The sequence below is a fragment of the Neofelis nebulosa genome, chromosome 6 (assembly GCF_028018385.1).
Source record: "Neofelis nebulosa isolate mNeoNeb1 chromosome 6, mNeoNeb1.pri, whole genome shotgun sequence".
In the NCBI taxonomy this organism is placed as follows: domain Eukaryota; kingdom Metazoa; phylum Chordata; class Mammalia; order Carnivora; family Felidae; genus Neofelis; species Neofelis nebulosa.
In genome coordinates this window covers 52,878,154-52,905,110 of record NC_080787.1, presented here as the reverse complement: position 1 = coordinate 52,905,110, position 26,957 = coordinate 52,878,154, and the positions used below count along the sequence as shown (strand labels likewise).

The 26,957-nt window shown below is 34.7% G+C and overlaps 1 protein-coding gene across 2 annotated transcripts in view; it reads left to right on the top strand.

Moving 5' to 3' along the window:
* PKHD1 (PKHD1 ciliary IPT domain containing fibrocystin/polyductin) overlaps positions 1-26,957 on the top strand; it is a 473,171-nt gene that overhangs the window by 288,450 nt on the left and 157,764 nt on the right. For both annotated transcript variants that reach the window (XR_009263031.1, XM_058734233.1), the window contains exons 52-54: positions 1,649-1,786; positions 18,586-18,699; positions 21,075-21,162. Coding sequence is in view for 1 of the 2 variants with exons in the window: in XM_058734233.1 (XP_058590216.1) it covers positions 1,649-1,786; positions 18,586-18,699; positions 21,075-21,162 (340 nt within the window). In the remaining variant the exon portion in view is untranslated. The remainder of the gene's footprint in view (positions 1-1,648; positions 1,787-18,585; positions 18,700-21,074; positions 21,163-26,957) is intronic.

Here is a 26,957-nt window from a genome sequence, read left to right as displayed (position 1 = left end):
AAGTTACAGTGGGTGAGAAAGGCATAATTACACTAAGGACCAGCCCAGTGACAATCATCTCCTTACACACATTAATTATGGATGTAATTATAATATGTTTTAGTGTTCTGATATTAGAATGTATAGGGTATCATGGGATAGCAAACCAGAGACAGATTTCCATGGCAGGAGTGGTGGATCCAGTGAGGAGACTGGGAATATCTTACTGGCAGAGCTAAAACTTGGGTTGATTTTGAATGGGTGAGTAGGTGGTGGCTGTTGGACCACAGCCATACCTTGAGAACCATTGTTCTACTGTCTGACTGAGAGACACGGGAAAGGAGAAAGTGCCTACTGGAGAGTTTATGAACCAGGCCTAGAGAGGTCACATTTCAATCCTTCCTATATTTTATTGACTACAGCTCAGTCATATGGGCTTCACCATATACAGAGGAGGCTAGAAAAGATAGTCTAGCTGTGAACCCCGTAGGAAAAGAGAAATTGTTTGGTTTACAACCCTAGAGTCTCTGTCACGGAAGGTGTGGCAGTCTTATAACTAGCGAAGTAGGGACTAGAAAAGACACCCTATGAGAAATTACTTTGGTGGAGGGCAGGTCCTTTAGAACAGCAGGGTACATTGTTTCCTGGAATGAGACATGAAATTATGTTAAAAAAATTCCTTAAAACCTTTACATGTGTCACTGATTATGGTACTTGAAATTTAAGTAGAAACATTTATTTGAGATCTTTAATTTGTGTTGAATTACTACTAAGCCTCAGAAAGTAACACTTAATACTTTGGCATACACAAAATATTTTCTGTTTTAAATAAGAATTTTTATTCATGTATTGCCTTATTGTTACTTTCAGACAAAAATCTTTCTTTTTTTTATGAAGTTGTATGGAAACTTTATGAAATGGGCGATGAAGAACAACGGTTTTGTGTTGTCAGAGGAGCTCTACAAGCGTGCCAGGTTAATTGACAACAGTACCAGTAATGAAAATATCCAGCATTTCTTGAGCACACACTAGACCTTTGCTTTACATTGTAGGAATTAGGAGATTGAGAATTACTTACTAGTACTGTATAAGCACTTTAGATTTGTGAACTCATTTCACCCTCACAAGAACCCTGTGAATGAAGCAGGCATTTTTATTATTCCCATTTCACAGATTAGATAACTGAGGCACAGAAAGGTAAATGTGTTGGTTCATACAGTTAATAAGTAGCAGTGCTGGGATTCACATCCAAATCATCTGACTTCAGAAGCCAAGGTCATATCTCTGCTTCTCTGCCTCCCTGAAATTACAGTCAAAGTGAAGGGAAGGGCCAAAGGATAGGGAAAAGGATAGGGAACTTTCCTATACATGTGCACTAAAGTAGGCCTGGGGGAGCTGTCTGAGGCATAAACACTGCCTTTTGGCCATAACACTTGTTTTTTTAGGCAATGGAAGAATTTATTAATCATGCATTTTTTTAAACTCCTGTCTCTTTATTAAGGCCTAGTCCTTTGAAAACTACCTGTTCTTGTTGCTGCACCCAGCCTGGCATTGGTAGCAACATAAGCAGCTCCTAAATTGCCTAGAGAATCTCAGGGTAAATCACTAGAGGAGAGAAGGCAATTCTTGTATTGCTTATGTGTCTGAGCAATTTCTTTTTCTTCCTCAGACAGGACTGTCCTTGTGGATATGAATCTTCCATTCCTCAAAGGCCTCTATGTGATGGGGACTTTAGAATTCCCTGTGGACAGAAGCAATGTTCTGAGTGTGGCATGCATGGTCATTGTAGGCGGGGAGCTGAAAGTTGGTGAGTAGCGGGCACAAGGATTGGGAGCATAATGGGAATTAAAGTCTGTGAGAAGGGCCTTGGGAAATGATGGTATCATCTAGCAGGTTGCTTAATAGCGTTTGGGGAGGGCTAAGGCAAGGGGCAAATTTACTAGTAAAACTTTTCCTCTGCAAGCTTTACACAACACAGACAGAAGTGACTTTAATTGGTCGGTCATTCTTGGATGTCCACCCACTGTCATCAGGCCATGTTTCTGGCCCTAGGGACCTCCAGCTGCTGCACATGGCAGGCCTCTTGTCCTTCTCCAGGCCACAGATCAATTCTTCCCTTTGGTCCTTTGTATGAGAGTTTACCTGTGGCTCATGCTTTCAGAAGGATTCATTTTTTGGTTAACTAACTCACAGTAAAATTTCAATTGCTATCTTAGTGTGGATCCTTGGGAATACAGACCTGAAAGCAAAATATGTGCTAATGCTTTACTGGGGCAAATAATCACAGTGAAGTGACAAAAGGGAAGTGAAAGAAAAAAGAGGGAAAGCAAACACAAGATGGTCACAGCTGCTTAAGGAAAAAGGGCTATTTGCTTGGCTATGTGAGGTGCCTTGAGAGAAGCCTTATAGAGTCACCACATCTTGGGACAATAAGGGGAGCAGCTGAGGAGAAGGGTGGAAGTTCACTTTGTTCACCCCAAACCCATGAACTTGGTCTTTCTTTGTTATGTTTCATGGCTCTCTGGGAATCTAGTGGAGGGGCCAGAGGCTCAGTAGATGCCAGGAGATGGGGCTACCCCGGGTAAGAAATGAAGCATGTTGGTGAGGCCAAGGGACAAGCGGTTGGTGTAGATCTGGAGGTTAGTGTATTAGTCAGGTCTGGTGCATTGGCTTATGCAAATAAAAAGTCTGAGTTCGTATAGGTGAACTGTATACTTGGAACTGTTGGAAGAAGTAAGTATACAATGATAAAAAAAACATGTACTCTGACCCCAAAGGAACTACTTTTGAACTCAGTAAGGCAATCTGCTTTGCCCCTCCCACCCCCACCCCCAAAGGAGTTAAAAGAGAATTCCCAGGAACAGTAATACCTTACCCTAAAGAAGTAAGTTACTGATGGTGAGGAATGGAAATACTTAGATATTTTTATTAGGTAGCATCCAAATGTTAGAATCTCTGGTGAAAGAGATTTCTAGGTCTAACCACCTGTCTAGAGTTTAAAGCACTGTGAAGATTCCTCAAAAATTATGGTCAAGCCATTTCTCAAATACTTCCAATGACAGAAAAATCGAAACATTTTAAGATAACCTGTTCTCATTTTAAAAATTCTATTTAAATTCCTGTCCTTCTATTAAGTCAGTCTGTCTTTCTCTAATAACTGTTGGTTCAGGTTCTTTGATCTGATCTGTACAGGATGAGTTTCAAATTCCCTTCCCTTGATAGCCCTTCATTCACATTTTCTTGAATATTCTCTTTTTCAGATTTTGCAGTTCCTATTATTTTAACCACAGTTAAATCATAGTTATTGTAATCATTATTATTATGATTACATAGTTATGTTATTGTGATATCTTTTTAATCATAGCTATTGATACTTTAAAATAATTTTTATTTTTCCAATACAAAACTGGAAAGTGGAGAAAAGCAAATAGAAGTTACATAACAGATATGAAGTAATCATTCATATTCCCAAATGTAAAGATAACCACAGTTATATTTCGTAGTCTTGTCTTTAAATCATTTTTTTCTGGCACATGCCTATACACACATACACATACACACTTTAAAACATAGAGTATACAATGTGATAATCTTTTGGATTCTGTGTTAACAATGTGAGAATTTCCTCAGCACATTCTTTTCCAGGACATGGTTTTAATAATGTTAATATTCCATATCTATGTGAGTATGTATACATGCATGTATAATAATTTGGTTAACCATTTTCCTATTGTTGAATATCAAGGTTATTCAGATTTCTTTTTGTCCAAGTACCTTACTATGCAATGAACAATTTAGAATTCAAATCATTATTCATATCTCTGATTATTTCCTTAGGATAGACATTTGTAAGTAGAATTAATGGGCCTAAGGATAAGTGCATGTTTTTATTTGAATTGTGGTAAAATTCACATAACTTTACTCAAGTTAAACTCAGGCGCATTTGCTACATGCACAGTGATGTGCAACAATTACTTTTTCTAGTTCCGAAACATTTTTTAAAATTTTAATTCCAGTATACTTAACATACAGTGTTATATTAATTTCAGGTGTATGATACAGTGATTTTTGTTATTCAACAACTCTATATACTACTCAGTGCTCATCATGATAAGTGTTAATCCCCTTCACTTATTTTCCCATCTCCCCACCCACCTGTGCTCTGGGAGCTATCAGTTTGTTCTCTATAATTAAGAATCTGTTGGTCTTTTTTGGAAGAGTGTCTATTCGTGTCTTCTGTCCATTTGCTAATTGGATTATTCATTTTGGGGGGAATTGAGTTTTATAAGTTCTTTATAGATTTTGGATACTAACTCTTTATCAGATATGTCATTGGCAAATAATTCCTCCCATTTAGTTGGCTTTTAGTTTGATTGATTGTTTCCTTTGTGGCCCACAAGCTTTTTATTTTGGTGTAGTCCCAGTATTTTAGTTTTGTTTCTCTTAGCTTTTGTTTCTCTTGCCACAGGAGACATATCTAGAAAAATGTTGCTGTAGCCAATGTCACTGAAATTACTGTGCTCTATTTTAGGATTTTTATAGTTTCAGGTCTCACGTTTAGGTCCTTAATCCATGTTGAGTTTATTTTTGTGTATAGTATAAAAAAGTGGTCTAGTTTCATTCTTTTGCATGGAGTTGTCTCATTTTTCCAACACCATTTGTTGAAGAGATTTTCTTTTTCCCATTGCATAATCTTACCTTCTTTGTCAAAGATAAATTGACCTTATAATTGTGGGTTTATTTCTGGGTTCTCTATTCTGCTCCACTGATCTGTGTCTCTTTTTGTGCTAGTACCATACCGTTTTGATCACTACAGTTTTATAATGTAACTTGAAATGTGGGATTGTGATACCTCCCATTTTGTTCTTTTTGAAGACTACTTTGGCTATTCAGGGTCTTTTGTGGTTCCATACAAAGTTTAAGATTATTTTTTCTAGTTCTATGAAAAATGCTATTGGTATTTTTGATAAGGATTGAATTAAATGTATAGATTGCTTTGGGTTAAATGGACATTTTAAGAATATTTGTTTTCCCATTCCATGAGCATGGAATATCTTTCCACTTGTTTGTGTTGTCTTCACTTTCTTTCATCAGTATTTTATAGTTTTTAGACTACAGGTCTTTCACTTCCTTAATTAAGTTTATTCTTAGATATTTTATTATTTTTGATGCAAATGTAAAGAGGATTGTTTTCTTTCTCCTTTTTTTAAATGTTTATTTAGTTTTGAGAGAGAGAGAGAGCATGAGCAGGGGGGAGGTGCAAAGAGAGAGGGGAACGGAAGATCCGAAGCAGGCTCTGCACTGACAGCAGGGCTCTAACTCCCAAAATGCAAGATCATGACCTGAGCGGAAGTCAACTGACTAAACCACCCAGGCGCTGCAATGGGATTGTTTTCTTAATCTCTCTTTCTCTTACTTCATTATTAGTGTATAGACATACAATGGATTTCTGTATATTGATTTTGTATCCTTTGACGTTACTGAAATTATTTATCAGCTCTAGTAGTTTTTTGGTAGAGTCTTTAGGGTTTTCTATATATAGTATGAAGACATATGCAAATAGTAAAAGTTTTACTTCTTCCCTACCAGTTTGGCTGCCTTTTTCTTTCTCTTTGTTGTCTCATTGCTGTGGCTAGGACTTTCAGTACTATGTTTAACAAAAGTGGTGAGAGTAGACATCCCTGTGTTGTTCCTGACCATAGGGGAAAAGCTCTCAGTTTTTACCATTGAATATGATGCTACTTGTAGTTTTTTTCATATAGGACCTGTATTATCTTGACATATGTTCCCTCTAAACCTACTTTGTTGACGGTTTTTATCATGAATGGATGTTATGCTTTGTCAGATGCTTTTTTTGCATCTATTGAAATGATCATATGATGTTTATCCATTCCCTTGTTGATATGATGTATCATAATGATTGGTTTGTAAATATTGAGCCATTCTTGTATCCCAGGAATAAATCCCCCTTGATTATGGTTAATGATATTTTTAATGTATTGTTGGATTTAGTTTGCTAATCTTTTGTTGAGGATTGTTACATCTGTGTTCATCAGAGATGGTGGCCTATAGTTCTCTTTTTCTGTCGTACTTGGTATCAGGGTACTGCTGTCCTCATAGAATGAATTTGGAAGCTTTTCTATTCTTTGTTTTTTTTGGGGGGGGAATTGTTTGAGAAGAGGTATTAACTCTTTTTTACATGTTTGCTGGAATTTACCTGTGAAACCATCTGCTTCTGAACTTTTTTTTGTTAGAATTTTTTTGATAATTGATTCAATTTCATTACTGCTAATTGATCTGTTTAAATTTTCTATTTCTTCCTGATTTGTTTTTGGGAGGTTATACATTTCTAGAAATGGATACATTTTTTCTAGTGTGTCCAATTTGTTGGCATATCATGTTTCATAATCTCTTATTATACTTTGTGTATCTGTGATATGGTTGTTATTTCTCCTCTTTCATTTCTGATTTCATTTATTTGTGTTTTCTCTCTCTCTTTTGTTTTGAAGAGTGTGGTTAAAGGTTTATCAATTTTGCTGATCTTTTAAAAAAATCAGTTTCTATTTTCATTGATTTGTTCTTTTGTTTAGTTTCATTTTAGTTTATTTCTGCTCTAATCTTTATAATTTCTTGTCTTCTACTAATATGGTGTTTTAATTGTTCTTCTTTTAAGTTCCTTTTAGATATAAGTTTAGGTTGTTTATTTGAGATTCTTGTTTCTTGAGGTAGGCCTGTATTGCTATAAACTTTCCTCTTAGAATAGCATTTGTTGCATCCCAAATATTTGGACCATTGTGTTTTCATTTTCATTTGTCTTCATATATTATTTGATTTCCTTTTTAATTTCTTGATTTGCCCACTCATTGTTTAGTAGAATGTTATTTCATATTCATGTATTTGTGCTTTTTCCACATTTTTTCCTGTGGTAGATTTCTAGTTTCATTGCATTGTGGTTGGAAAAGATTCATGGTATGACTTCAATCATTTTGAATTTGTTGACACTTGATTTGTGGCCTAACATGTGATCTGTTCTGGAGAATATTCCATGTGCACTTAAAAAGAATGTGTATATTATGTTGATTTAGGATGGAATGTTCTAAATATATCTATTAGATCCATTTGGTTTAATGTGTCATTCAAATCCACCGTTTCCTTGCTGATTTTCTGTTTGGGTGATCAATCCATTGATGGAAATGGGGTGTTAAAGTCCCTTACGATTATTGTATTATTACTGGTTACTTCTTTTATATTTGTTAATGGGTGCTTTATGTATTTGGTTGCTCTCATGCTGGGTGCATAAATATTTACAATTGTTATATCTTCTTGTTGGATCATTCCCTCTATGATTATGTAGTATTCTTTGTCTCTTGGTATAGTCTTTGTTTTAAAGCTATTTTGTCTGATATAAATATTACTACTCTGGCTTTTTTTTCACCTCCATTTGTATAATAAATGTTTTTCTGTCCCTTTGAATCTGCATGTATCTTTAAGTCTGAAATGAGTCTTTTGTAGGTAGCATATACATGGGTCTTGCCTTTTATCCATCTGTCACTCCATGTCTTTTGACCAGACTGTATGATTGGAGTGTCCATTTGTATTCACAGTAATTATTGATAGGTATTTACTTATTGTCATTTTGTTACTTGTTTTATGGTTGTCTTTGGAGTTCTTCTCATTCAGATTAATCTATGTTTTAAAGTCCTCGATACATGTTGTCAAACTGCTTTTCAGAAAGATTTTACAAACTTGTACTCGGTTCACATATCTCAGAGTTATGAGATCCCTCACTCCCTGACATTGCCTTTAAACACTACTTTGTTCAATTCCTATGAGAGTATGAAGCCAGAGGGAAAGAATTTTTCCTGGGTGGACCCTGACAGAGTCAAATGAGTATAGCAGTGACCAGCATGGGCTCTAAGTCAAATGGCTTGGGATCAAATCCATGTTGGTTACCCTACATGCTGTTTGACCTTAAGCAAATTACCCTCTGGACACATCCATTTATTCAGCAGTAAAGTACATGGCAAAATGGAAACTTCCTTGGAGGAATGTTAAAACCATTAAACATAACAGTTTCTTCTATGTGCTTGGCATGTAATAAGTATTTGATGTTTCAGTTTATCTGTCAGGGTGCTCGCAGAAAATAGATGTCATACTGAATTGGACTTATTTGAGGAAATGTTAATGAAGGAGAGAGTCACAAAAATTCAAATGGCACGGGGAATTCCCCAGGGCTAGTAACAGCAGAGCATCCTTACTACCCTTTGCCCTAAAGGAGTGAGAAAAAGAAGTTATTGCTGGAATTAGACATGGCAGAGGATGTATGGAGATAACTGGCAGAAAGTACCATGACCTTTTGTGTCTGGGACTAACTCAGTACAAGGAACAGCTAATAGATATAAAAAAAACCTTGATCTCACTTTCTTTGTTTCCTCACCTCCTGCTTGTGCTTCATTTGACTAAAGCCAACCAGAGCTCAGAGTGAAGGAGAGCTCAATGTAGTACCTGCAGGTCAACAGTATCCTGGGGGCACTGAGCAGAGGAAAGAAAGGCAGACTTTGAAAACGGAGGCATCAACAGAAGCTCTCCAGCACAATTAGCTTCTAGCTACCATAATAGATACCATCTTTTTATTAATATTTCCAAACATTGAACTACCTTCTCTGTTCAGCCCTTTATGCAGTTGGTCCTGCCAACTATATTGTGAACTGTAATTCTTACTATTTATTTATTTATTTATTTATTTATTTATTTATTTATTTATTGGAGCAAGAATGTGCACAAGCAGGGGAAGGGTAAAGAAAGATGGGGAGAGAGAATATCAAGCAGGCTCCATGTGCAGCATAGAGCCCAGCACGGTGCTTGATCCCACAACCCTGGGATCATGACCTGAGCTGAAATCAAGAGTTGGAAGCTCAACCAACTGAGCCACCCAGGCCCCCCAAATTCCTACTCTTTTTTGTGTCCTGCCTCTAATACATATCTCTACATTGTACACTTGTGTAAGGATTATTTTGTTTTCCCTTCAGTTCTAGGGGGATCTAAATGTAATACTTTTTAACTTACCTTTTTATCATTTCAATCCATTTTTCCACAAGGGGGAAATCCTTTTAAATTCTGATCTTTTTCTCTCAGATTAAGCTTGTTTGCTCATTTATTTAATATTTTATAAAATCTTCATCCAGCTAACTGATAGAAATACTTAATAAAACTGAACCTTGTTCTTCTGACTAGAAAATGTATTTCAGTTGGACAGCTATTGCTAAGATTGGTCTTTTTTTTTTGTAAATTATTTTTAGGTTTCTCAGTTCAATTACTACTATAATAAAAGCTTGTTACCTGAAAATTTATACTTTTGAAGGGAAGTAACATGGAAACTTTCCAGTTTTGATTTATACATTTCAAATTTTATTTTAAAATTTGTCTATTCCCCACTATATTTTTACCTATTAGTCGGCAGTGGTGTATTATTTTTCTTCCTGCTTTGTCCATGTGTTGTAGGCCTAAAGGTTGATTACTAGAACCCATCTGCCCAATTTTATATGTATTATGCCTGAAGGAAGACTTTCAACCCATCTGTCTAATTCTACCACACCCTAAAGAAATCCCAACATGAAATAGATAATAAGACTGGTTAGTAAACAAACTTAATAGATGTGGACATTGGCACAGAGCACTGCCAAAATATGTCTGCTGTCTGATGCCATTTGATCCAAGTCCTAACATTGTGGAATTATATTTCTTGGTGGTCCTTTTAAGTCAACTAGTGCTGGCAGAAGGTATCAACTGACTTTTAGTAGAGTAGAAAGATAGAATGCTATAGAAATAGAAGGAAAGTTTAATATCAAAGCCTTGCTTAGAGGGTTATAGTTGCATCACAAATGCCAAACTCAGTTTCATTCTTTGTGCAGTGATTATCTCATTAATCTGATACAACACTTGAGATAAGCTTAAAGTATTTCATTTTTGTGTCCATTCTTTAATTTGTCATGTGTTTGCTCATTGCCTATTGTTTGCCAAGTACTATGGGAGAAGTTGGATATACAGAAATATCAGTCATGAACCCTAGCTTGCAAGAAATGTCTCCATAAAATAGTGGAGACAGATAAGTAAAAACATAATTGGAAGAGTCCCATCTTCCAACCTGGATGGGCTTAAAGATCAAGGAAGAGATCTCAAAAGGCACATCTTTGTGGAAATGAATTATGCCTTCAGGAAATATAGGGAATATGTATGTCTGCATTGTAGGTTTTATAGAATGGTGGTAGCAAGTGAAGCTTTTTGGCCTTATACATTATGTTAAGGAGTTTGGATTTTATCATGAAGGCTGTGAGGAGGGTAGTCCCTGAATAGTTTTAGGTAAGGAAGTGACATAATTGGATTTGGTCTTAGAAAGATCACTCCTGGCAGTGGAAGGTGGGGGGAATGAGGCAGTATATTGGAAGGGTCACAGTAAAATGTGAGAAGATAGTAAGACGTTTCAGGAGAGACCTTGTAAAGGAATCAACTAGGGCACTGGAAATAAAAAGGAATAATTAATTATAGAAATACCGAGTGTGTAAAAAAGTCACTAGAACGTAGTAGCAATTTGATGTCAGGTGAGGAGTTTTTTAGAACCCATGCCCCATTTCAGGTTGGGAGATCTGGGTCAATGGTAGTATGAGGTTAGAATCACCTTTCTACCACTTGTTAGTTGAACAACTGTGGGTAAGTTACAGGATCTATCTCTGCCTCAGTTTCCTTCCCTTCGAAATGGGAATAATAACAGTTCTTATTTCATGGAGTTGTATGAGAATTAATTGAGTATTTATTAAAGTGCTTGTAATAGTGTCAGACACATAGAAAGCCCTCACAGTTTTTTGTTGAATAGGTGGACTCATACACCTCAAGATTTGATTTCAGTGTATGTAAGTGGCTACAATTTGGGGGAGTACCAATGGTGTTAAAGAAAGGGCGGATAGAAGAAACTGAGCTCAGGAGGGAGGATGGAAAAGAAACAGCAATGCAGGGAGAAGGAAAATGAAGTGACAAGAAAATAATATATTGAAACAAAGAAGGGAATTTATAAGAAAAAAGGAGTAGTCATTAGTATGAAATTAGCAGAGAGCAAAGAAAGTTGGAAAGGAAACTGGCCATCTTATTTTGGCTTTTTTTTAAAATTTTTGTTTTATAATGACTGTTCAATATAGGTTTGACACAACGTTATTTTGTATGTGGAACAAAGAAAAAAACTAAAACATTATTTTAGGGACAGTAACTTTTAATACATTGAATACCATTTCTTTAACAACTTCATTTTTTTGGCATTAATGTAATCTTAAGTATAAGTGAACATATTAAATGTCATGTTTAAAAATGAACAGTAATCCATATAAGAGTGATGTCATTAAACCTGTATGTGCTTTCATGAATAACTTTCTTCTGGATGATAATTTGTGGCAAATTAGTAAATATTAAGGAGAAAATAATTCCTCTGATATGATTTTCCCAAGTTTTACATATAGATTTGTCCCTGTCTCTGTCCCTTTCCTCTTGCTTCCTTCTGTTTCTTTCTGCTTCATTGATGGCCTGCTCAGTGGCAAATATTCTTTCTGAGACTTGAGTACTCCGCAGTAAGGAAGACAGATAAGGTTCCTGTTTCATGAAATGAAGCAAAGTCCCGGTTGCTTTCTAAAGTCTTAAAGATACAATTGAGGCCAAATTATGCTGAAAATGGTTACTTTTTCATAATATCATAAGTATATTAACAAGAGAGAAATTAGTTTAGGATCCTCATGGCAATTCTAGAGAGCTGGATTATATTTCTAGTAAAGCAACTCATTCTACAACTTTTGGAGCATTCTCTAATAGTAGATTTGGAACAGTAATATCACAGACCTAAATGATTCTGTGAATCCTCTGTTTCATTGCATGGATAAGGAAACTGAGCTCCTGTGTGATAACTGATTTGCTTTCCCATCTCCTAGCTGATAAAGACCAGGACCAGGATTAGAGGCTATTTTAGTTACCTTAAATACTCATCCTTCAACTGAAGGCAGTGCCCAAGGACTATTTTTACTGTGAGCACCTCCTGACTCCATTTAGTAGCTTTCACTGTGTCTTTTGTTCTGGTCTATTCTCTTAATTCATATTGTCATTATTGCATTCATCTTATTGTTACAAGGTAGTATGTTTCACCTTCCCTATTATGATAGACTAGACATTTTGTGACCCTAGTGCCTAGTACATAGTAGAGTTCAGATAGTGTACTGTGTGACTGATTAGTGTATATATAAATGAACGGATATATCTAAGTCTGTCTTTCAGCTCAATGCCTTTTTCTTGTAACATGTTCAGATCCTTAGCTTAGACTTAAATGTCTACATCTGTGAAGAAGGAATTATAGTATTAATGTGTAAATGACTACAATGCTTTTCCCCTCTGTATGAAAGGAATTAAATAATGACAAAACAATGAAAAATGGGTGATATTCTACAAATCCGAAGTATTTTCAATTTTTAGTCTGTCTAGGAGAGAAAAACTCATAAAAATGTCCAACTCAAAGCCTGTTTAATAAACATTGGTTTGTTGATTGCTTGAAATGTTTGCATTTCATTGTCCATGAGTAGATGTCTGAACTCATCTTTTACACTGGTATCTTCTGAGAGAGGACATCATTCCTATGCTTTAAAATGTGTTCTTTGCTTAGATACCAATGACATTAACATGTTATTCATCCAAATGTTCAGCTCAATAGAGTGTTTTAAGCTCATAGTTTTAAAATTGCAAATGGAGGAGCATCTGGGTAGTTCAGTCATTTAAGTGTTCAACTCTTGATTTTGGCTCAGGCCATAATCTCATGGTAATGGGATTGAGCCCCACATCTGACTCAGTGCAGAACTCAGAGCATGCTTGGGATTCTCTCTCTCCCTCTGTCTCTTCCCTACCCCTGCTCATGCGCTCCCCCTCCCTCTCTATCAAAATTAATAAACAAAAAATAAAATTGCAAATGGAAAACTCTCTTCTGATGGTTTGTAGGTGAATTTCAGAGAGGGATTACTAGTAATAATTAGTGTCTTTAAAAGTTAATAGAACCCTCCTTGATCCCTAGGTAAGCAGACATGCCCCACACATCAATTTCCCTGAGGACATGGCAGTTCATTGTCTCCATGGCCTGTCACAACAAGGTCACATGACATGCTGCCTAGTTGCTCAGTAATTATGCTTAGAACTGGGTTTTTATCTTAAAATGTGTCACATATTGTTTTGCAGAGTTAGTGATGGGTATTTGTCAGCCTTGTCTCACATTTGTAGCCAGGTGCCTAAGGTCATCATTAGCACATGACTTTGATTGTCAGGAAATGAAGTACTGGGTCTATGGAAGTTTCTTTCATTGCTTCTATGATTGGGACTTTCTCAATCCTAAAGAAGAAAAATCCATACACAGTTTATTGCCTTCCAAACTGACAGTTCTGTAAGGCTCATTGGATGATTAAGTAATAAAAAGGAGACAAACCAGAGAAAAGTGTAGATTAAAACATATCCTCTAGCCTAAAGCCACAATACCCAGTAGTTAGACTCATTCAGTAGCCAGGGAATCTTGTAGCGATGTTTAAAGATAATATATTAAATTAAAAAAAATATATATCCTCTTTCAAGTTTATGCTTAGAAAATACAAATAAACCACACATTTAATGTGTAAATATTACCATAGGTATACATAAATATCTGCAAAAGAGATCATTTATAAATTGGCTAATATGGATCATGAGTGAAGAAATCAGTTTTTGTTTACACTGACAGTTTGCTAATGAAATTACTAGTTATGCAATAAAATTAAAAAGTGACACAAACGGGATGTTACTTTTAAATATTGTATTTATTTAACTATAAGGACAAAAGCATACAAGCTTTGTTCTTTACAAGTTCAGGAAACACCAAAATTCATTTCTTTGAGTCTTGGAGAAGAGTGGCAGCCAATGTAAATAATACATATTTCAAAATGAATTTAAACACAGAAATATCTCTTTTATCTTTAGATGGATACTAGTTCTCTGACAGATAAACATCACACTATATATAATAATAAGCATATATATATATATATATGTGTGTGTGTGTGTGTGTGTGTGTGTGTGTATAAGCAAAACATTGATACAAGAAATGATTCTTCTATTTTTTGGGGTATCAGTTTCTATGAAACACATTTACAGTAATGTCTTTAATATTTTAATATTTTCTAAATCAGTGTTTCTGAAACTATATTTTGGACTCTTGAACTTCCATCACAATAACAGTAAAATTCCTTTAGAAATTGATTATTTTCAAATAATTAAATAGTGAATTATATAATAAATAAAATAACTTAAGTATTTAATTATTTTTGCATGGAAAAACTAAATTATTTTAAGCAAATAGGTGAATAAATGACTGAATAAATAATTTGTTTCCTTGTTTAGAAAACTATTTTAAGAGTGTTTGAGTTGGAGATAAATTTAATTGTATTTCCTGCAGTTCTGTGGGCTGGACATTCAAATAAGTATTCGCCTATTATTTTTGCTATTGAAATGTCTAGTTTCTAGCACTTTAGAAAGAGAACATTACTGGTTGGGAAGGGCTCACCTTGTTTTTCTTAATTTGTAAATTTAAATGTTAATTATAAAATTTAGCATTTCTTCATTGTTACTGCTACTATTTTTCCCATCATTACTACTAAGAGCCAACATTTTTAAAAGCATTTAAAACATTTGATACGTAGACACTGTGCCATGTATTATTAACATGCAGTACATCATTTAACTCCCAATGAAGTTATGCTATTATTATGTTTATTTTAAAGTTGCAGAAACCAAGGCTTATAGAAGTGAGTTAGCTCACCCTTGTTTATAAAGTTTTAAGGATTTTTATACATTTTACAAGTATGTGAGTGAATACATTATGTATTAACTTTTATTTATTTATTTTTTAAGTTTATTTATTTGGAGAGAGAACAAGAGTGGGGCAGGGGCAGAGAAAGAGGGAGAGAGAGACTCCTAAGCAGGCTCCGTTACAGCACAGTTTAGATGTAGTGACATAAGCCATAGAAGGGGACACTTGACCAAATCTTAGCTGACAAGGAAGGATCCCAAAAGAGGTGGCATCAGAGCTGGGTTTTGGTGTGTTAAAGACTTAAATGACTCAGCTTTTGAGCATGTCAAGGAAATTGGGGAAAAGGAAGGGAATCTAAATGGACAGTGGTTTCCAATCATTTATTACTTCAAAGTGTTTTCAATTGTTTGTTATTTTAAATAGATAACACCGCAGTAAAGAACTCCGGGAAATCACCTTTGTCCATATTCCATACTATTTTGTCAGGACAAGCTCTTTGGGGGGGGGGCAGCAAGGAGTGTGGACATCTTTATTCACAGAAGAGAGCATCTAATTCAAAATCATAGAAGGCTGTTAGACATAAACTACAGTGGAGCCATGTTTTGAGGGATGTCCAGGAGTTAAGACAACAGTGGAGATATTAAAGCCTGGGGACTCTCATGTGCACAGAGGAGAGAGCGTAGAGGGAATAGTAAGTAATTCAGTGTGTGTTGGCTTAGTTACAAGGTGTGGAGAGTCATGTTGAGAGAGTGGGCTTAAGTGGAAACTAGGTTTATACTTGATTCCATCAAAGAGCTTTAGTTAATGAAATAGTATAAGGTTCTTTTCCCTTTTTCTTACCTTTGAAGTTCATGGAATCCATTTGTACCATATTCCTGAAATCGTTATAACAGTTATTTTTTGTATGTCAGAACTTATTTTCTTCCATCTCCCCAGGTAATTTTAGCATCTGGAACATATTGTTTCCCCTCCATTGCCCACCATCGCACTAAGTAATGGCAACCTCCCTTTGCTTCTTTCCTGTTCCTCATGTCCACGTGTCCTAGGATGGTACTTATTAAGTCTAAGCCCAGGCTCACCACTTACTAGCTGTGTAATTTCTGACAAGTTATCTAACCTCTCTTTGTCTTTGTCTCAGTTTCCTCAGCAATAATCCATCAGAGGGTTGGAAGAATTAAATGAAATTGTGGATGCAAAAACACCTGGCTTCTCTGCAATGCAATGACAATGATTTCCCCTCTATTATGAGTATCTAAATTCATCCAGGTTGACAAATGCTTTTTGCTACAGTTTAGAGCAGCTTGAAGCAGCTTGAAAAAGGAAACCTGAGAGGAACTGTATTATCTCCAGAGCTTTCTTTCAGTGGTAGCTCCAGTCATTTAGGGACAAAGCCCAAGCTGGTGAGAGCCCTCACCTGTCTTCGATTGCTAGATCAGAGAATAAAAGAGGAGCTTGGCCTTTAGGGCTTCCCATTCTCAGCATTTACAAATTCAAGAGGTGCTGCATTTTAATGTTAAAATGGCATAATTTTTTCCCCCTTTTAGGTCATTCTTGTCTCCTTTCTACCCAGTCCCTACCCCCTGTCTTCCCCTTACCCCATGTAACAACAACAACAACAACAAAAATTCAAACCCTGGTCATTTCAGATATATCAGAATATCACAGCAGAGACTAATCTTGCCCAGACTTTCTGCGAAAGCTCACATGTGCTGCAGTTTGGGGTTGCATAATTGATTTAATCTCTGATTTTAGAGGAACGCTGAACTCTCTTTGTGGGACTCTGCATACATTTCTCTAGGGCAAAAACTGTCCTACTTTTTTCTCTCTGGTATCTGTTTAGTGCTAGGCCATTCCCCACCCCCCCACCCCAAGAATCTAAACTACCCTCCGTGAAATAAATGAAATCACAGTTGGAAAACGGCTTACTGGACAGACTTAAAACTGCCAGATAAGAGCTACACCACACATGTTTTCTTAACATTCTCCTCCTCCCCTGCTTTCCTTCTTTCTGCTCTAGCACGTCTTTGTTTGGGCCGAGAGGATATATTAGTCACTCAGCTGAGGATTGGCATTCCTACCTGGAACAGCAGTGTACTCCAGCAATTCACTGGGAAAACAGGCTGTGGGGTCTGATCCTTGCCCACTGACCCACTGTCTGACTCCAGGCAGATTCACTTACCTCTCTGAGGCTTACTTTCAACAGTGCCTCATAGACTAATGGCTGTGAAGGCTAGACCATAAAGATGTAGCAAGCTGCAAACTCACAACTCACATGGGAACCTTTTGGCTAACCAGGTATATATATGGAATGTCAATGGAGGAGAATGATTTTACACCCCCTGAAAAACTGCTTAAGCAAAATGATAACCAGGCAATTTTAAGTTCACTAGTAACTTCATAGTGTATCAGCAGCCTCATTTTGGTTGTTTTCAGGGATTTCTCAATTGGAAAGTCTCATTTGGTGACAGATATTCTTTGTCAGCCTGTTTGATACAGTATATAGTTTGGGAACTATCTTCTCACCAGGTTCTTCTTGAAAAACGAATTCTTTGTAATACTTTCTGTATCTTAAGATGTATTTTCTGAAGTAAATAACCTTCATTAGGTCAATACTAAGACTAGTCCAGCAAAATTCCCCAATTTGTATGCTGCAAAAGTGACCAAACTCCTCTGTTTGCATTGATGGATTAAGGCCAAAAGCCGTGCTGACCTTCATATCCTGAATGGATTTTCTTCATATGCTGCTAGAATAATTTTGGTTTAGAGAAAGACCCAGTACATGTTTAATAATCACTTGGCAGAAACTGTTCAAATTCACCATTGTTTAAATTCAGATTATTACTTACTAGTTGGATAAATTTGGACAAGTCCTTTAACCTCTTAGCCTTGTTATGTATGAATATTTAAAATTGACCTAAGAATCATACTTAGGGCACCTGGGTGGCTTAGTTCAGCGTGACTTCATTTCAACTCAGGTCAGGATCTCATGGTTAATGAAATCAAGCCCCATGTCGGGCTCTGCACTGGCAGCATGGAGCCTGCTTGGGACTCTCTTTCTCCCTTTCTGCCCCTCCCCTGCTCGCTCTCTCTCAAAATAAATAAACTTAAAAAAATAATAATAATACTTACTTCTCCGGATTGCTGTGAGGATTAAATGCTAAGATGCATGTAAAGCAATTTGGGGATACAGCCATAGACAGTGTATCGGCCAGGTTTTGCTGTAATTATGTGTAACAAATACTCCCCAAATCTCATTGGCTTACAACAACAAATATTTTCGCTAGAATCAGTTGCAGCTTCTGTGTTCTTCAGCTTTGCTACCTATGCCTTCATTCAGGCACTAGATGTCATTAAGGAATTCTCCTTTTATGACAGGGAACATAATAGCAAATGACCTGGTGAAAACTTGCAAAGTATTTTAAAGCATCAACTCAGAATTGGTATTACTATCACTTCTACCCAAATTTCATTGGCCGAAACAAGTCACTAGGACAGGCTAAATTTTAGTAGTTAGGAAAGTATACACTTCCTGAATGGAGAAAGAAGAGTGAATATTTGCTGAACAGCAATCCACTCTACCTCAGAGAAGTTTACTGCATCTCATTTTCCCCCCTTTTCTCATTTCATCATGTGACAATTGGCTCTTCTGTGTATAGTCTACATGATAGCATCTACTTTGCATTCTCTAAATTACATCACAATTTCCTCCTCTCTCTTTTAATTTCAAATTAATTTAAATTACTTTTCTTTGCAAACAGGTACTTTGGAAAATCCCTTAGGAAAAGAGCAAAAGCTCCTGATTCTCCTTAGAGCCTCAGAAGGAGTTTTCTGTGACCGTTTCAATGGAATTCATGTTGATCCAGGAACAATTGGTAAGAGTCTACTATAACTTTTATTAAAAATGAAATGAAATGTATATTTCTGTGATGGAGAAGTGACATTCATAGAACACATACTAAATTTCAGGCACTCTTCTAGATAATTTATATTTATTATTTCACTTACCAGGTCTTCTGTACCAGTGTCCATTTTGCAGATGTGAAAAATAGGACTCAGAGATGATTAACAATATGCAGAAGGCCACACAGCTCTATAGTGTCAGAGCTTAGATTTATATCCAGATAGGTCAGACACCAAAGCCTGGACTAAGAGTCTGTTATCAACTATAAATATTATGTGGTTGTTGATATATATATTTAATTGATCTAAAAAAACACGGTTGGCAGTTTGTTTATTTGGTACTGCCACAGCACCAAATCCTATTTTAAAGTTGACCTATGTAAAAGCATAGAAACTGGGACCGGGATTATATAACTAGGATGTGAAGCTTCACAATAACTCCATATTAAGGGATAGGTATAAGAAGCTGCTTATTCTAACTTTTTTTTTTTTTTTGCTTTCTTTGTATGGCATTACTAATTTTCTAAGATTTCAACAACCCAGTAAAATGGAAGCAATCATGTTAGGCTAATATGAAGTTTGATAACCTAGTTTCAAAATGTATAACCATTGCAAGATAGTACTGTACTTTGATAGGGCTTTATTGTTTCAAAAGGATTTTTCATACATGCTTTTATCTTTTTACAAATATGAGGTTCAAGAATATTTTTACTTTTTTACTAGATGGATAACAGGAACATTCCATTTATTTTTGACTGTGGTATCCACTCTGTTTGGTGCAGCACCACATTGGATTAAACTTTGCTTTAGTATAAAAGGATGCCCATCTTAATCCTCAACTCCAGCCATATGGCCAAGCTAGTGTGTTTGAAATTTCCTCTGATATTAAATTGAATAAGGAATGAAATATTTCACTGTATGCTTATAATTGTATGATACCATGGTAAATTACAGATTTTAATTTTTTTACGTAGTATAATCTTGAAACAAGGAATGGAGTTATTTTATGGTAAATCTTTGATGATTAGAAATGATCAAGAAGTCTACTTGTCTGATCAGTCTAGTTTTCTGCATAACTTAGTTAAGGAAATTAACTGGTTTTCACCAAAATCGTTGTTGGACATTTCTTTAAATTACTTCACATTCTTCCCCTTCCTATTTTACTTAGCCAATAGTCAAAAAGGTGGAATATTTTTAAAGATGATGATGATGATATCATATGAAATGTTTAGAGATAGGCATATATATATATGACTATCATTATGAAAGATCGATTATTCTAGGACATGTCTTAAAAGTTAGAATACTTGTTGCATTTCCATTAATCCTGATTTTTAGTTTTGTGACTTTTTCTGAATTAGAGTATGGAAAAAAATATAGTGACATAAACAGGTGGTTGGGTTCTAACTGAGAAATTTTTTTGCTTACATTGTATTAAAACTCAAAGCATAGTATTTGCACCTTACTGGTATTTGGGGTTTTTTTAATTCAAGTTTTCTGCTAAAAATTGTGAAATATTTAGATTTCAGTATTAGTGATATATTATGTACCAAACCAGGCATAAACAAACAATACATTTGGGTACAGGAAGAAAATGTTAGAGCTTTTATTGAATCATATGTGAAGATATTCATATATGTGTATGTTTATCTAAAAATAAATAAATACACATGCATTAGGAGTGCATGATCATAATTTTGTTACTGCTTGGGTTCTGCTCAAAACATTTTGAGACCATTGGAATATGAGGAATTGTGCTACATGTGATTTTAAACAGCAATAAAACACGTAAGAGGAAAGACCTGAAGGAATAAAACTGGACCGCATCAAGCATATCCCTGGTACGACTTAAATTTATGAGTCTGAAATAAATTATATTTTGAAACAAAGGAGCTAGAGATCTATCCTTTGATATCTGTAATACAAAAAAATATGAGGTCCAACCACTGAAAACAAAGCTAATAGCACCAAATCCCTTTCCTCAGGGAGTAAAATTACCCTTGCCTTTTGGAAAATGAAGCCGATAACATAAAATATCAAAACCAGTTAACTTCCAACAGAACTGCAAATGGTTTGGAGTCACATAATGGTAGAATGTAACTAGTTAGCCATTGGAGTGGTCCCAACTTTTGGATTACTAGATGTTGTATAGCATTCATTTCTCTATAGCTTTTTGAGAGAATGAGAATAAGTTTTGAAGAATTTATTCTTTGTCTGATAAGATGGACATCTTCATATGTAGTTTCTATACAACATATCCTGCACAGTAACCTCTCTAATGAGCCTTACTTAGGTGGCCTTAATCCTCTAAAATTTCTTGTCCAACAGTTCCTCCTTTTACTTTCAGGGGTATATGGGAAAGTCCAACTTCATGGTGCTTGTCCTAAGAAATCCTGGACCCGTCTTGCAGCCGACATTGCCCCAGGCAACGAGAGGTAAGAAATGAGAGTATGTTAGGGAATGCATTTGTTTGTTTAGTTTGCTCCTGTTTCACATTTTGTTACAACATGAAATTAAATTTTAGATTAAGACTCAAAACTCAAGGATGAATAAACAGTAAAATAAGGGACAGATTAAAAAAAAAATCTCTGTAACATAATTGTGGTAGAATAAAGCAACCAAAGGCAGAAAAGACTATAGTTTATTTAAGGAGCAAAGTTTAGATAATGCATGTTTACTGCTATCAATAAATCATTAGAAATATGAATTATATGAGATACTAGATGAAGTAAAATGTGAAATCATGATAGTCTGAGTTGAGATGATAGCTGGTTAAGAGAGAGAAAAATAAAATAGGATTGAGATGAAGAATATGAAGAATCTTATGGAATTTATTTATTTATTTAAAATTTACTTATTTTTGAGAGAGAGAGCAGGTGAGGGGCAAAGAGCGGGGGACAGAGGATCGGAGCAGGCTCTGCACTGACAGCACAGAGCCCAATGTGGGGTTCAAACTCACAAACTGTGACATCATGACCTGAGCCAAAGTCGAATGCTTAACTGAATGAGCCACTCAGGAACCCGGAATTCTGTGGAATTTAAAGTGCAACAACAGAATTTAATAATGCACTCACTGGAAGTGGTAAAGAATGAAATCACCGCTGCCCCAAAGTGCATAAGCACTATGAAGAACACACTGATGGAATCTACCTGAATGCAGAGGACAAAATCAGGAGACAAAAGTCATAAAAGAGGGGCGCCTGGATGGCTCAATTGGTTAAGCCTTTGGCTCAGGTCATGATGTCGCGTTTCATGAGTTCAAGTCCCGCATCGGGCTCTGTGCTGAGGGCTCAGAGCCTGGAGCCTGCTTCGGATTCTGTGTCTCACCCTCTCTCTGCCCCTCCCCTGCTTGTGCTCTCTTTCTGTCTGTCAAAAAATGGATAAATGTTAAAAAAAATTTTAAAAATCATAAAAGAGAAGGTATCCAAAGTACACATAGTAATTTCTCTTTTTAATAAGAGCCCAGAGTAAATACAACAGAGAGAATAACGAAAACTCTACCTAAAATACCTCGGAGTACTTACATTTAATTTCAGTACATTTAATTACAGTGCAAGAAAAAGCAGTGAACAAAGTAAAAGAAAAACAGAAGGGAACATAAAGCTTGTTAACCTTAGAATTCTCTACACCATTAACTACAGGAAGATAGTGGTGTAAAATATATATATCTTTAGGGAAAAAAAAAAGATTATGACCAAAGAATTGGACACTCTGCTTAAATGCTATTTACATGTAAAAACAAACAAACAAAGGTATTTTTTGCTTTTTAAGAACTGAAAAATTTTTTTAAAAAGTATTCTATTTTTTTATTTTTTTAATTTTTAAAATTAGAGTCAATGTGTGTACCAGTGGGGGAGGGACAGAGAGAGAAAGAGAGAGAGAGAGAGAGAGAGAGAGAGAGAGAGAGAGAGAATTTTAAGCAGGCTCCATGCTCAGCACAAGAGCCTGACATGGGGTTTGATCCCACAACTCTGGGATCACTATCTGAGCCCAAATCGAGTCAGATGCTTGCAAGCAACTGAGCCACCCAGGTGTCCCTCAAAAAGTTTTCTAATAAAGAGATTAAACTGATTTAAAGTTCACAAATAAAAATACAATTCAGGAATACTGTAAAGGTATATAAAATATATTTTAATGGTAAGCATTGAAATAAGTTAAATATCATACTGTAAATATGGTTATTAAAATAAGACAAAGTCTAATTGTTCTTATAAAAGAAACTACATAAAATTTGAAAAGTTAATGTATTAGGGTTCTGTTTATATAAATATGTATAACACATAGATTATGTGTGTGTATATGTAGAATACATATATTATATATATATATATATATATATATATGTATGTGTATATATTAGCATATATAATAGTATATATAAAGAGATGTATTTGAACAAATTGGCTCACATGCTTATGAGTACTGGTAAATTCAAAATAATTTGGCAGGTTAATAGGCTGCAAACTCTTGAGCTTTGTCTTGAGGCATAATTTCCTCTTCCTCATGGAAACTTCAGTTTTGCTTTTAAGGCCTTCCAACTGATTGATGAGGCCCATCCACATTATTGAGGGTGATCTTTACTTAAAGTCAGTTCATTGTAGATGTTAGCCATATTTACAGAACACTTTTGAAGCAACACCTACGTTAGTGTTTGATAGAATAACTGGGTACTATAGCCTGACCACATTGACACATAAACTAATCATCACAGGTCATAATTCTCAGATAAAACTCTAGGTTCACTACCTGGGACTACGGCCATAGAAAACTGGCAATGGGGTATGAGTGCCAGATGAATTAAATATGAGTCAATTTGTTGTTTAAAACAGGATATATACCTTCCAAATCACCAGACAGATAAGAGAATGAAAGAAACCATAAAATAAATAGTAAAACACAAAAACACGATAAAATTAAGTAGTAAGAGAATTAGAACAATAAAGAAGTTGTAAAAAGACAATGGAAGTAAGAAAGAATAAATCTTCCAGTTATAAAAGAAAATATGATTCTTAAAAATGACCCTATGTAGGAAAAAATTAGATAATATATCAACATGTAATCACAATGTTTTTTTTACTGGAGGAAAACAAAACCACTGTAGAAAAAATATTTTAATTAAGTATTTAATTAAATATCCAAAATTCACTGAATAAAATGAATCATTGAAATAAAAACAAAAAGACTCAAAATTATAAGAAAAGAAAAAATAAAATGTATAAAATAAATACATTTTACATTAATAATAAGACCTCATTCTCTAGGGAGATCCCAATAGTCAAGAAAGTTTTATACCAGAGGCACCTGGGTGGTTCAGTCAGTTAAGCATCCAACTTCAGCTCAGGTCTTGATCTCACAGTTTGTGGGTTCAAGCCCCGCTTTTGGCTGTGTGCTGACAGCTCAGAGCTGGAGCCTGCTTTGGATTCTGTGTCTCCCTCTCTATCTGCCCATCCCCTGCTTGTGCTCTCTGTCTGTCAGCAATAAATAAATGAATACAAAAAAAACCTATATCTTATACCAGATAACATAATATAGAAATCTATAAAGTAGATCTCAAAAAAAAAAATGAACTTGATAGAAAAATGATGGTAATGAAAGACATTTACTTACCTCTTTGAGTTTTTAACTTTTAAACTAGGTTAAAAATTATACAGAAAGCATGAAGAAATTTGAGTAATATAATAAAGGCAATTTATATATACAAGGAATATAAATATAATTTATCTCAGAATATAAATATAAACCTAATAAATTTTAGTAAACCAAAATGATGTCGAATATGATCACAATAAAATAAATATGAAGTTGAAAACATCTTAACCAACAATCTTAATCTCTTGCAAGATAAAAAAGCAGAAAAGAAAGAATAAACCTTCTAAATAACTTTTGTATGAAAGATATGAAAATTTCAGCAGCAGATTGCTAAGGAAATAACAATAATGACAGTATTTCATGAGACATGGCCAACATGCCATCACATTAAATACTTTCATTTTGAATAGTAAAGTACAAAAAAATTAAGCTGTCAATATGAGAAACCATAAACAAAATAACCAGTAAGTCTAGTGAAATTAATTGGTGCAAGATAAAGGCAGAAATTGGTGAATTAGAAAGTAGGAAATTAGTAGACTTGAATTTTTTTTTTTTAGAGATAATGATTTAATCCTTAACAACCTTAATTATACAAAGAAAACAATATGTAAAATCTGAAATGATAATTCAAGTATAACAGATGCCAAAGAGATTAGAATTGTAATACAAAAATGTGTATATTATAGAGTGCCATTCTGAAATTTAAAAACATGAGTTATATGTATGAATATAAATTATCATAATTGGCTACAGAAGAATATAGCTGAAACAAAAGCTAAAGACATGAAGTTACCAAAGATTTGTTCCCAAGAATACATTTGGCTGAAATAAATTTATGGCATATTCTTTGAATCATTAAAATATCAGACACTTTTTATGTTGTATGATCTATTCCATAGAATAGGAAAATATGGAAGTTTTTCAATTAGAAAGGAAGTGTAAAATAATTTTTAAAACAGCTGTAAAGATAACTAAAAAAAAAAGAAAGAAAACTGGAGCAATATTTAAGTGTAAATAAAATGACAAAATCCTAAATAAAACAGCAACAAATGAAATCCAACAGTTTGTTAGGGAAAAAAAGAAAAATCATGATTGTAATTTATTCAAGTAAAGAAGGATGGTTTAAAATGAAATAATTCTTTGGTATAATTTATTGAAGCCATATATATATACATATGGACCATATATATATGGACTAAGAACATGATCAATTTGGTACAAAACTGAAACACATTTAATAAAATTCAGCTTGCATTCTTGGAATAAACAGTAAATTAAGACTACAAGGATATTCCTTTAAATCAATGTTTCCTAATAGAGTGGTTTAGACATTAGTTGAGAATCACTGCTTTAAATACTGATATAAAACAAATAATTAAAAATCTGTTTCAAGCAACTTTCTATTTTATGGAAACACTGACACTAAAAACTACTGTATATTATAACAATCATTAAATATTATTATTAAAGTTTTAGCCAATGTATGGAGTCAAGGAAAAAATGCGTTTGATATCACTATTAAAAGAAATCCAAATTATCAGTTTGTAGATTATCAGATTTGTAGATTATATAATATATATTTTGTCCTAGCACAGTAGAGAATCTGAAAAACTACCAGTTGCATTTAGTAAATGCACAAATCAATAGTTCTTGAGTATTTTAATGTAAAATCCTATTTTAAATTTCAATTTAAATCATCTGGAAATAAACTTAAGAAAAATGACAGGAGCAATGAAAACAAAGCTATAAAGCACTGGTAAGAGATATAAAAGAGTAAAATAAATGGTGGTGCATAATATCAGTGGAAAGACTCAGTAGTTTAAAATCTAATGCAAGTTTTTTTTTAAACTTTATTTATTTTGAGAGTGAGAGTGTGGGAGCAGTGGAGGGGAGAGAGAGAGAGAGAGAGAGAGAGAGAGAGAGAGAATCTCAAGCAAACTCCATACTGTTAGAGCAGAGCCCAACACGGGGTCAAACTCACAGACCGTGAGATCATGTCCTGAGTGGAAATCTAGAGTCAAACACTTTACCATCTGAGCCACCCAGGTGCCCCAAATCTAATGCAATTTTAATCACAAGCCAAATATATTCATTTGAAATCTGATTCAATAATTCTAAGTCTTTTGGATTAATAAACACTTAAAGATAGCCAACATTACCAGTTATTTCTAGAAAAAATATATTCCTTTAATGTGAATAATTACCTTATTGCTGTTGGCACCAAAACAGAGGAGAATGCCTAGCAATAGGCTCAGATATCCGTTACCACTTAGAATTTGAACAAATTAGCATTTCAATTTAGCTGCAGACTTGTGCTGGAGTAATTGGTAAACACTTTGGAAAACTATAAAATTAAGTTCTCAAATTGTGCTTCGCTTAAAAAAAATATAGATGGATTAAAAAATTAAATGTAAAAGCTCATAAAATTATTTGAAGAATGTTTAAGTAAGCATTATGTAATATTAAAGGAGGGGAGACCTTTCTTATAAAAATGCAACAGTTGTAACAGCAAGAAGTCATAGATTTGACAACATGAAAATCAGTATTTTTGCATGCCAATTACAAAATGTGAAGGCAGATGATAAACCCGAAAATATTTACAATTTATAATAGTACAGATGGAGGGCTAATATTTTTTTAT